Consider the following 12317-nt stretch of genomic DNA (forward strand, 5'->3'; position numbering starts at 1 on the left):
TTAATTATTTCAATTAAATAATCTCGCATTTAATAATAATTATTTAAATTTGGAATAAAAAAAAGTTTTAATAAAACTTTTTAATTAAAAATACTCAGTGATATTATTAATCTTTTATAGAATGATAACTTTTATATAAAATGCAAGCTATCGCCCGCGACTTCGTCTACGCGGTATTAAAAATAAACATTAATTCTGGAAAAAACATTTATTCTTCAAAAACAACCATTATGGATATATCTTCTAAATAATAATAATAAGACGTTTTATCTGTTCAAAAGCATTACAACACTTATAACAGTCAAAAAGCGAAAAAACCAAAAAAAACAAAGAAATTACAGTGAATCGTTGCAATGCAGAACAGATAGGGCCCTTGCTCAGCTGTGTGTTTATTACCCCGGAGGGCAAAAACATTAATATTCAAAAGTCTTTACGCCCTTTTATATAATTTATAGGTAATTTTCAAAACATAGTTTTTAATATTAACTTAAACGAAATAAAACCACTTTAAATAAGTTACACTTTCATTTAAGACCATTTGACTTTTATTAATTAATCTTTATAATAAAGTGTTTAATATTTAAATAACCAGTTTATTGTCGGCCGGAGTTTTATTCTGTGTGTATTTTAAAATAAATCAATATAAAATCAAGCCAAGCAAGTAATTAAATGAACCGGATTAATCTGGATAAACAAATATTTAATTTCATATTTAGGTTAAAATAATAATTTTTTACAAAGTAAATAAAAAAAATAACTTGATTTTTTACGATAAAAAATTCAACATTGTATTTTTCGATATGTTGTTACTTAGAAATACGTATTTTAAATTATTATAAATTTAAAAGTAACTCAGTCTGTCTATCTCACTTTAACATTAAAACTACTGAACCGATTGAAATGAAATTCGGTACACAGATAGTCTGGAACCTGAGAAAGGATATAGGTTACTTTTTAACGTGAAAAAAGGGCTTGTTAGAAGGAAGGATAAAGTTTATGTGAATGCTTTGTTATGATATTTTAAGTCAATTAACAACCGAGAGGGAGCTGCCTCGGCAGGTGGCGCAGACGGGGCCGCGGACGAGAGCGAAAGCGTGCCCGTGGTCCCGTCCCGATGCGTTGGAGGATCAGAGGGGTTTAGTGGGTATGCCTCCGCTATGGAGGAGAATCCCACATAACTACCGCGTCCCCCCCGGGGCGCGGAGTATGCATAAAGCATTCCCCTCTGAAAAAAAAAAGTCAATTAACAAGCCTCGGTCGTTTAAGACAGCATTTTACGCGGAAGATGTCGCGGGCACAACTAGTACTGTGATAATCCACGTGGTACAGTCGTGTAGATAAGTGTTAAACAATGAAATATGTTAATGCTTTACGCACTGCATTATACTAGTCGAAGTATGTATTTGTATCGTTATTTAAACGGCCTTGCATTGTTATAACTGCCTTCTATCTGTTCTCACAAAGACTTCAAACGTTTAATACAACAAATGGAAAGACAATATCAGTATCGCCAAACATATTAATCGCCAATATAAACGCCATAAAAAAAGATTTTAAAAGTGGCCAAAATCCCGCATACTAATATAAATGTGAAAGTGAAGATGGATGAATGAAGATGTTTCCAGAACGGCTGATCTCGCTGATATTTAGATGTAGAACATAGTCTGGAAGAACACGAACGGAGTTGCTGAATACAGCTATTTCTACTATATCTAGTTTCCAAAAGTGACCAGAAAACAATGGAAAAACGTCTAATATCCCACATTAATCTGTGGCAAAAGAAGTAAATTGGTAATATAATGTAGTATTTACTACATTTTTATAATATTACAAAAGATATATTAGTAATGTGAAGGAAAGAAAAGTTACTCTACAACTTTTTATGAAGGACATTGTCACCTTTAATAAAATATAATATTATTTTATTTAACACAAGAATGCGATCTGTATAATGTCATATGATCTGATCAATAAATACTGGATGTAAACAAAGTTAAGTTCAAAATAATTTACGCGCTTAAAGTTAACAAAAGGCTTGATCGCAAGCTTCGTAGCCGCACAAGGACGCGTCACATCCGGGAGACTACTTGGACCTTATTATACAGCCTTTAAGTGCATATAATCTGTCATTTACTTAATCATTTTTGCATAATTTTATAGAAAAAGAAAGTCGTGTTAGTTACACTATTTATAACTCAAGAAAGGCTTTACCGATATGCCTGAAAATTGGTGAGGAGCTTAGAGCCAGGAGACGGACATAGGATACAATTTATTCATTTTTTTTATTGTTTTTTTTTCGAATTTATGCTTTGAAGAGCTGCTTTTTATTTAACTTACTAATATTATAAATGCGAATGTTTAGATGGACGTGATGTGGATAGATGGATGGGTGTTTGAAGATATCTCTAGAACGGCTGAATGGATCTCGATTAAATTTGGCATACGTATAGAACATAGTCTGAAAGAACACATAGGCTACTAATTAAGTTTTTTTAAATATCCACGCGGACGGAGTCGCGGGCGACAGCTTGTTTTTTATAGATATTAAATTGAATAATATAATGATAACGATAATATTTCAAAGCTGAAATATTTCTATATTCTAAGATAGGAAGTGTAATAATAACATGTTATTAAACATGTTTACACAGTGTAAACTCTCAATTAATCCTAAACATGTTTCGTGTTCTTAAACATTAACAATGGCAAAATGATTCAAACATGCAATCATGTTTAAGTTTTTATAAATTAACCGTGGGCTACTGAGATTATAATCTCGGATTAAAAATTGTTATCTCATTTTGCCAGAGATGACAGGACTGACGATATGTATAAAACAGAGATTGTGTTCTCAAAAATCAACGGTTATTCAAACATTTTAAATGTAACAATTTTTATGGATATAATTTATTATGTCTTTATTAAACCGAACAAAAGATTTTCATTGCAGTTGTAAATCACAGCTTCGTAATTTAAAAATGCATTTAAATTATAAAATAAATACACATTGGAATTTTCAATGTGTTACCACATACCACTCTATCTATCCTTCTTTCACAATGCTGCGCGTGCGTTTTGCCCTGTTACTGACCACATATGTAAATAACTTTACATATTATTTCGACATAGTACACTCCACATACTACGCTTAAATATGCTTTAACTCTGACCACGTACAACCCGGTTGACAACAGTGGTACGATATAAAAAAAAGTTGTGGTATGATACGGCATTATGTCAAGTAATTATTAATGGAGGAAGCTTTTTAACAGTGGTAAAGCCCGCTTTAACATCTTCGCACGATTTGGCCTGGCTCTCCCAGTGTAATACCACGACCACATAGAAGACAGGCGTGAAGTGGAAGCAATTTCGCGTTTTGTCTGATATAGTCCTCTTTCCCTTCCCACCCTTTGTCTTATAAGGAAAGGATGGGAAGTGGAAGTTGACTTTCCGGATGAGAGGATGGATTGTTTACTATGGAGGATGATTTACTGGATCCTAACTGAGCTTTACTTAATATTAGTACTTTAGTTTCGCTTACCTGCCAGGTTAAATTTATCGCGCTATAAGTGCTGAGTCACTGTTATGTGTTAGATTTATTTAATAGGGATTTGAATTTAGATTTTTTTAATAGCATTTTTAGTTAGTTATTTTGTAATCAGTGTGAATTAGCTGCAGTATTTCGTACAGACTGCGACCCAGTTCTCCGGCTTTTAACTTTCTGTTTCGACGGCCAAGGTCCTACAACGCGGAGCCTCCGATCGCTGGAATTCTCTTCCGTCACTCGCTATATTCCTTTTTGAACTGTAAACAAGTCTTGCTCCAATCTTGCGGTTTGTTTATTGTGTTTATTTTTTTGGTCGTATACTGTGGCTTCATATATCGAATGTTATTTTGCACGGTATTTTATATGTATTTTTTATTAAAGATTGCCCTTTTAAGTTTTGGTTATCGATTTCTTTAGTGTGTTTGTGTTTGGCTACATTAGTTACTTAAAATATTCCATGAAGGAATAAGGAATCACGAGAATAAAAAGTCCTTGGAGTCAATATTTAAATTGAGATGGACAAGGTTTTACAAGGATTTTCTTTGGAAGTCATTTATCCAAAAGAAATTATTATCAATTTTAGTAATGAACTAGAAAAAAATCATTATATTTTAACGGGGAATAACCTATACGGCACAGGTTTACTGGAAACAATTAAACCGCACTTTACAACGCAATCTCTAATAACTACTTACATTGAAATCGTTTGTGCAAAAAGACGTCATTTGTTTGTGTATTTTTATATTTAGTTTCCATGAATTAAATACAAGTAGAAAAATATTCCGTTATCGCGAAAACGAAGATTCTTTTAACCAATTCCGACAATAAAACTCATTGTTCATCTTTTTACAAATGTAGATACGAGAATGTCACACTGATTTACACTCTATGCTCTTAATTTTTTATTGTTCTAACTATATTAGAACTGGCGAGGATCTCTTATGTCGAAGGCCAAGATTCAAACTTAAACTTTGGTCGCACCGGCGGAGTAAAATATTTTTTTCTCTAAAAATTTTGCAATGATTGCAATTAATATCCTTTATTCAATATTATGTAAATGTTGATTAATGTTTTATAATCATTATTCGCTTGTTTTTTGGTAGTCTGCCAGTTTGTGGCAACGGAAAATTGTCTTGATAATATTTATCAACACTGCTAACTGGCGACTGCTCACGACAATTTATGTAACATGTCAGTGACCGTGCGCAAAATAATGCTGCCAATAATTATGTAAAACATGAAAATTTTAAGCCATCTAATAATAAACTTAAGCACAAAGTTAACTACTACTAATCTAATAATAATCTCGTCGTTAATCTGTCTACAAAACGACATATATTTTGTTTCTGTTATATATCTACGTATACAAGTCAGTCGCTTTTCAGTACTTTTCTGTGGTTTTGCATTTGCGATATTTTATGTTGTAAATAAACAAAAAAGACAGTCGCATACGCAGTTCATAAATCATCTCCTCACCTGACGGCTGTATGACAGACGTTGCGTAATTCAAATTTTGAACTAATAAAAAATGGCCGCCGCGAAACTAGTTAAAGGTCAAGGACAATGTAACAGACAGATTCAGTACGCTCCGGCGAAAAACTCGTTAAATTTAGTCGACCTCTGCCCGGTTTTGTCCGGACACACTGGCCGAAAAAAAGTATTTTTTTTAAATCAATTAAGAACGCTAATGCTATCGAAACTATTCATGCGGCCATTAACTTAAAATTTATGATATTTTGGTTTAAATAAAAACATAAAATTATGCTCGTCCGTAAACTCTCTGGCTATGTTTAAATTTAAGTCCTATTTAAACATGAGTTAACATTTAATATATCACAAACTTTTATCGCATACTTAATGTACCAAGTAACATTTACACAAATTCATGCTGTTTAGTTAGTTATAAAAAAATAGTATCTACTCTTCCCGAACATTTGTCCTTGACGAAAAATAATTTGCTTTATATACATTTAACTTCAATATATCACGACCTTTTAAATCTATAAAAACATTTAAACATTTAATAATCACAAGATGTTACTTTCTAAAATTAAAAGTTCATTAGTGAGCCGCTTCCCGCCCTTGACGGACCTCTACGAGTATAGACCGGGTAACGTAAATCGTAACTGATAACGTAGGTAGCCCTTAAGTCTACAGGAATACTACGCCATCCTTACTACTACGATACCCTTGCTTTGCTATTTCGTAGCACCAACAACATGCATTTATTCAAAGTTTTAATCAACATTTAGCTTTTATCATCTTCTCAAAATTTGTTTAGTAAAACTTAATCAAAACACGTACACATTAATAGTAAAATACACTTAGTTGACATTCTATGAGCAAGATGGAGTGCACTTTACGTGTGGTGCGAGAGAGACGGTCGATGTAGCAACAAGTGTTTGCGGGGCGGAGGGGGGCGACCGCGTTATCGTACGTGACGTCACGACCCTTTCACTGGCGCGTCGAGTTGTAGTCGTTTACATCAGTCCGCGCGGCTCGGTCACGGCGTGAGAACGTCTCGCGCTCGTTGTTCCTAAAATATAAAAGTACGCGTTATTCGCTTCGTAAACTTTTTCACTAGATCGGGACGTCACTTCGATAACTGCACGTAAACGGTCCGCTCGGTCCTCCGTGTGTTGCCCAGCAGTGGTCGAACCCCAGAATCCAAGATGGGCGTGATCAAAGTGACTCCTGACACCGCTTCCCTGATCTCCGTGTGCGACATGCTCGACGATATGAAGGTAAGCTTCATCATGTGATGGCGGCATGGTGGTATGGCGTTCGGCCAACGCCGTTCCGTGTTAGTGAAAAAATTCACGCTTTATTTAGCGCGCGTAGGTGTACCGTCACGAGATCTCGCAAATACCAAGATATGCGCTTTTCCGAGGCGTCGTCGCCTCTCGCCGCGCCGTCGCCACTCACGCGCTTCTTTATTCAGAATTGCAGATGTACTTCACAGCACTGCATTGCATTGAATACACATTCAACATCGATTTTGTGAAACTACTACACTTCTGACGTGACTCATATTTTCTATTTGCAGTCCAATAATTATAGTAACCGAGTATTTTTTTGTAAAATTTTAACTATGTAAATTTCCGTAAAGTGAGGGTAGAATAAATAACTCCTCTTACTTAACTTTTTTTTTCATTTATTCTATTTAATTCCTATGATTTTCCTAAAGTTATCTTCTGACGAAAATAGCTTCCTATATTTTAAGTTTGACAAAATATTGTTTTGAGTTTTGTGGCTAGACATTGTCAGTGGTAATGTAACGTTTGCATTGCGTTATGCGGCATTTCATATTATGCATATTAATGTGTACAGTCGCGGTCGGTTTCTAGCGGACGGTGAAATCTTACCAACAGCGGAAGTGGTCACCTTATCAGTTTGTGACATATTTTTATAACGCACGCACTACGTGAGAACATTCGCATAGTTAGTAGGTACTTCATTAATTCTACATCTTTTGAAGTAATCTTTATGACAAAGTCTAAAACAGATCAGTCTAAAGCGCGATTAGACTAGATATACTGTGATTAAGACATAAAATTTTGCGTCACAAATATATTTTTAAATTTGATGAATTCGCAAAGTGAAAAGTTTTGCAATAATCCTGATAAGAGTTGACTGTAATTTATTTGACAGCGTTATCACAACGATTGTCCGATTACCCGTGTTAATGGACAATTTGGGAACTTTCCAGAAAGTTTTATATTATTATCAATTAGACTCCAATATTATTTATATATAAGATTCAATAACAAACTTGTACAATGATAAGTTACTTGCTTTCATTTAAAAGAGAACCTATTACTCTAGATACCTTACTAATATTATAGCTGCTAATGGGATGGATGTTTGTGGGAAGGTAACTCTGTATATACAGGCATAGGAAGAACACATAGACTATTAATTACGTTTTTTTTATAGATTCCGCGCGGACGGATTCATGGGCGATAGCTAGTCTTTTAATAAAATATATTAAATTCACTTAATTGTATTTAAATTGCGTTTATTTATAAAATTCATTATTAATAAATAAGATTGAGACTAAAATGTCTTTGTTAGCTAGATATGTGACGTCCGAATGATGCGATTAGTGAAATTATTAAAAACCAGTTTGTTGCTAAGAGATATGTTACACGAGTCTCTAAATCCATTAACTTGTATTAATTCAGAATTAATAAATGTGGTCATTAAAAATAACTCTTTGATAATTTTATAAATGTTACATGAAAATACGTTACACATCTATGGCTTGAAGTAAATTAAATCAAGTATGTCGAGGTTATGTCTAATGTTTGAAATCGTTAACTATTTTTTTAGTCGCAAATTACGACTTTGAAGTATGTTCATATTGTTCAATATAGCTCAACTTATTTTTAGTTAGTTTTATTTTTATCACATACTTAGGTTGAGTGGGGTTTTTTCTATTATACGGAATCAATTAAATAGTCGATTCTGGAAGCGAGAGTCGCGATATTTTTCTCGTTTTAGAGGTGTCTCCCTACCGCGTTTTTTTCGCTCATGAAGGTCGTCCGTCGGGACAGGACAAAGACTCTAGCGTATCCAGGTCGTCTGTCAGGATTGGACAAAGACTAGCGTATCCAGTACGACTGAATTATTTTTTTTCTTGCATTTTAAACTCATAATAACTACATAATAAATTAATAATAATTTTTACACTATTTTATGTTGCAAACTTTTTTTGTTCTATTTTTAAATATTAATCTATCAATGAAGGCGTGTTTAAATTCCGTGATTATTACGTTAACCATCTATATGTAAAACTTTCTCTTTTCCGATTGTGTAATATGAATAGTCTTAATTCATATTTATAAAGAAAAACTCTATTTTATCAGTAGCGGCGTTAAGGTGGGCGTCGTGGGGCGGCCCTATATGTTCTAAACGGAAGCGTAGGAACAGATTCTTACATACATTTTAAAACCAAAAGAGTATACAAGTGTGTGAAGAAGGTAAATGTAATATTTATGCACCTGACTGTACATTTTTTGTTACTCTTTTTAATTGCGACTTTAATAGCTCATATGTGTTCGAGTTTGGTGAATTGTTCAGATGCTAGTTGCACCCAATGCTCAGGTGATCGTGATTGCTGCATCCTTGATTGCTTCAGTATTTTCTCTGCATTGGATGCGGTATGTAGGTCGCGGTTTCTCAACTCAATGTCACGAGCTCCGAGCCGAATAACTAGAGATTTGAGCGCAATTTATACGCATAACTACGATTTCATAATAATTATTTTATAGCATTTTTGTTGTCAATTTGACAATTTTATAATTTGTTTTGTGGATAATTTATCACTTAATCTTACTAATATAAATGAGAATGTTTAAATGGATGTTTGTTTGAAAGTATATCCAGAACGGGTGAACGGATCTCGCTGAAATTTGACTTAGTCCTAGAACATAGTCTGGAAGAACGCATAGGCTACTTATTAAGTTTTTTTTTAATTCCACGCGGACAGAGTCGCGGAGAACAGCTAGTAATGTAATAATTGACGACAGATGCGTCACAAAGCGCATTAACTATCGTTTCGATATTATTTTTATAAACATTAATAAAATATTGTTTATACATACCTACCTACAGCGCAGTTACTACGCTCGATAAAGAGTTCAGTTGAAAAATTAACTGCCGGGTCATTGTTGATAATTCTTTGTGAGAATGTAATTTTTTTAATTGTTCATTTTACTTTGTAATGGAAAATAATCTAATACTGAAACAAAATTTGCTCGTATACCGTAAACAATTGCATGCACCAAAAGAAATAGGAACTTATGATTTTTATTCTTGAAGTCACTTTTGCGTATAGCATTTTATTAGTAGTTGGAAGTATTGTTGTCTCTCTTTCTTCTAAAAGAGGAAAAGGGATGCCAATGTGTGTCAAGTCAAGTGTCACTGTATTTGAAAAAAATGACTATCATTTTTTGTTGTCTAGACAGTTATCCAACTGCAATTAGTATTAACATCTCGATAAATTGCGAAATGCGAACTCTCGAAATGCGTAATCTAATTCGTCATGCACTTATCTCGCTATACAACGAGTACACGTGCACTTGATAGTAAGTGCATAATCATGCAATAAAACCGTGCTCACGCTATAAATACCATAAACCAAATGAATCGTTCTAACAAACGTCAAACTGAAAGAAAAGTACGCGGCATTTGACGTTTTTGTTGACGTATACGACTACCAAAGCTATAGAATTGCGTCTTTTAACTTGTGCGACCACGTAAGCTGTGGACTTGCATTGATGCCTTGAAACGTCTTGTGAGACGTACGCGTGAGCCGAGCGTGCCAAGCGTTGCTACACAGGGACGCTCTAGGACGTCGTTAGTATGCAGCGGAGAGAGTTATCGGCGCGTAAATCCGGGGTCGCAAACTTCAAACGAAACAAGTTTATATTTACTTGAGGAATTTAGAAACATAAGGTCACATTCCGATCTTCGTTATTAAGCTACATAATCCAGTTTATCATTGAATTAACTAATATAAAGAGGACTTTGACTACTAAAATTATAAGAATTGACTTATTGTTTAAGGATCAATATGTCGACAGCGAGCGTATAAGCCATTTTGTAAGATTATTTCAATCATATTTGTACCATAAGAAAGTGTTTAACGTCATTTGATTCGCATCTCATGTTATTGCGGTCGGGTAGTACAAATCTGCGCGTGCTTCTCAGTTGACGCAAGTAAGATTTTCCTGTATTGCAGCCCTTGGACATGATCGGTAAAGGGCATTCCGATTGCAAAATACATAGTAATATATTCTTAATACTTACTCTTTGTTGAACTTCACTTGTTAATACATATTGCTATCCCTTTCACATACTTTTACAATAAAGGAGACAACAATTGTTTTTAATTAATACAAGCGTCCCTGTTTAGTTTGTAATAATGTTTTTACTTAATTCCACAATTGTTTTCGCACCCCACCAATAGATGGCGCTGCTAGTAAATTAAAATGCTCTAGAGAGATGTTAATGAGTAATTACCTACCTGTTATAATTTTTTTGTCGTTGTAGTTGGCCTGTCAAAGTGTAAAATAAAGAATTGTGCAAGTGTGAGTGTTTTCGTGAATCCCTAAGTAGTTTTATTTACTGTAATTAAAGTTCACATTCGATTATATTTTAATGTCGTCTTTTGTTTTCATTCACTTTTTTATCATTATTCGCATAAAATAGTTCACAGAAGTTGTTTCTTAAACTAAATGATATCCTTCTTAATTAAATATCAACTTTTTATGTAGCAAGTGTTCTCGTATTTTATACGAAAGAATATCGACACTGAACTTCTTAAATTAGTAGCACTTTTTAAATTAGTGTTCATAAGTATAACAGAAAATGTTCATGGTTAAAATATAATTTTTCGATAAATCTTACTAATATTATAAATGCGAATGTTTGGATGGTTGGATGGACGTTTGTTTGAAGGTATCTCCGGAAGACCTGAATGGATTTTTGTAAAATTTGGCCCACACGTAGGACTTAATCGGGAAGAACACATAGACTACTTTTGTTTTTTTTTTTATCCGCGCGGACAGAGTCGCGAGGGACAGCTAGTTTTTTTATGAAAATTTTAATGATTTTGTAGACGATCTGTCGCCAATAGCGAAACATTTGTATTATTATAGCTTTAGATTGTAATTGAGATTCATTTAATAATAATATCGATTTTATCTCAGAAAGAAACAAAAAGTATTTAACATTTACGAGGAAAAAGGATTATTGTTACACCTGTTCTGACCGCACAATGATGTAATCTGAACAAAAAAGTCGTCGAACGAACGCGGAGTTAGGGGACGATTGCACTGGGCGATGTTCGTTATAAACAAAAACAGAAAAAAGTGGAAAGACAGAGGCACAAACCAAATGTTGCTAACTTCGTAATTATTGAGCAAAACCCTATAGAATATTACTAAATATGTTTACGATATTTATAGACATGTCCAAATACACATTTTCACATTATGACAAACGTATAATGTGTTCTAGCCCTAACGAAAGGATATAAAAGATAGTTCGTTTTTATAACCTGTGTTCGCGACACCTCAGCCATGACAACGCTATTCATAAACCAAACGACAGGTTAGTGACACGAAAACGTTCAATTTACACAAAACTGAACCAAATTTTCCCATCATATGAGCTGTTTACTTTAAAATAATTGTTTTAAAGTTGTTTTAAACATTGGCGGGAAATTGCGAAAACTTAAGGCGCAGCCATCTTGATCATCGAATTTCAAAACGTTTTATTGAACGTTACTACACGAATTTTTAATTGTTTATTGCACAAATGAGTTTTTTTTATAATTGAAATGATGCATTTCAATAAAATTAGTTAAGTCATCACAAGGTTATTTTTGTGAATGTGTTTTTGTGAGTGTTTCGAAATAAGGTTTGACGTTTAATATTAAGTCTGACAACAACAGTGTCGCAACCAAAATGGTTGGACTTCGAAGTTAAAAATGACACTTTGTCGCAAATATTAACTTATTGGAACATCATTTATGAAATAATTAGTAACCTAAATAATATTATAATCGCTTTTGTGTTCTATATGCACAGAATTGCATAATTAAAGCAGTGTTTTCGTTTGTTTAATAGTATTTCGTTACAAATTACTGTAACCGTGCAGAAAACCGTACAATTTCGAGATAATATCTTCTTGTTTACTTCGTTACAGGCTAAAAAACAAACATATAAATGTCACGCCACAGATAAACGTTGATATTAAAAAA

The 12317-nt window shown here is 33.6% G+C and overlaps 1 protein-coding gene across 3 annotated transcripts in view; it reads left to right on the forward strand.

Annotated features, from left to right (window-relative positions):
• Nucleotides 1-12317, forward strand: part of LOC106120554 (protein FAM46C) — a 142214-nt gene that overhangs the window by 115023 nt on the left and 14874 nt on the right. Inside the window, exon 1 of one of the 3 annotated variants that reach the window (XM_013315920.1) lies at nucleotides 6012-6291. The exons of the other annotated variants lie outside the window; for them this stretch is intronic. Within the exon in view, the coding sequence (XP_013171374.1) occupies nucleotides 6220-6291 (72 nt within the window). The 5' untranslated portion in view covers nucleotides 6012-6219. Of the gene's footprint in view, nucleotides 1-6011; nucleotides 6292-12317 lie in introns of those variants that run through there. 3 annotated transcript variants of the gene reach the window in all.

This window comes from Papilio xuthus, unplaced genomic scaffold, assembly GCF_000836235.2.
Source record: "Papilio xuthus unplaced genomic scaffold, Pxut_1.1 DF829129.1, whole genome shotgun sequence".
In the NCBI taxonomy this organism is placed as follows: Eukaryota; Metazoa; Arthropoda; class Insecta; order Lepidoptera; family Papilionidae; genus Papilio; species Papilio xuthus.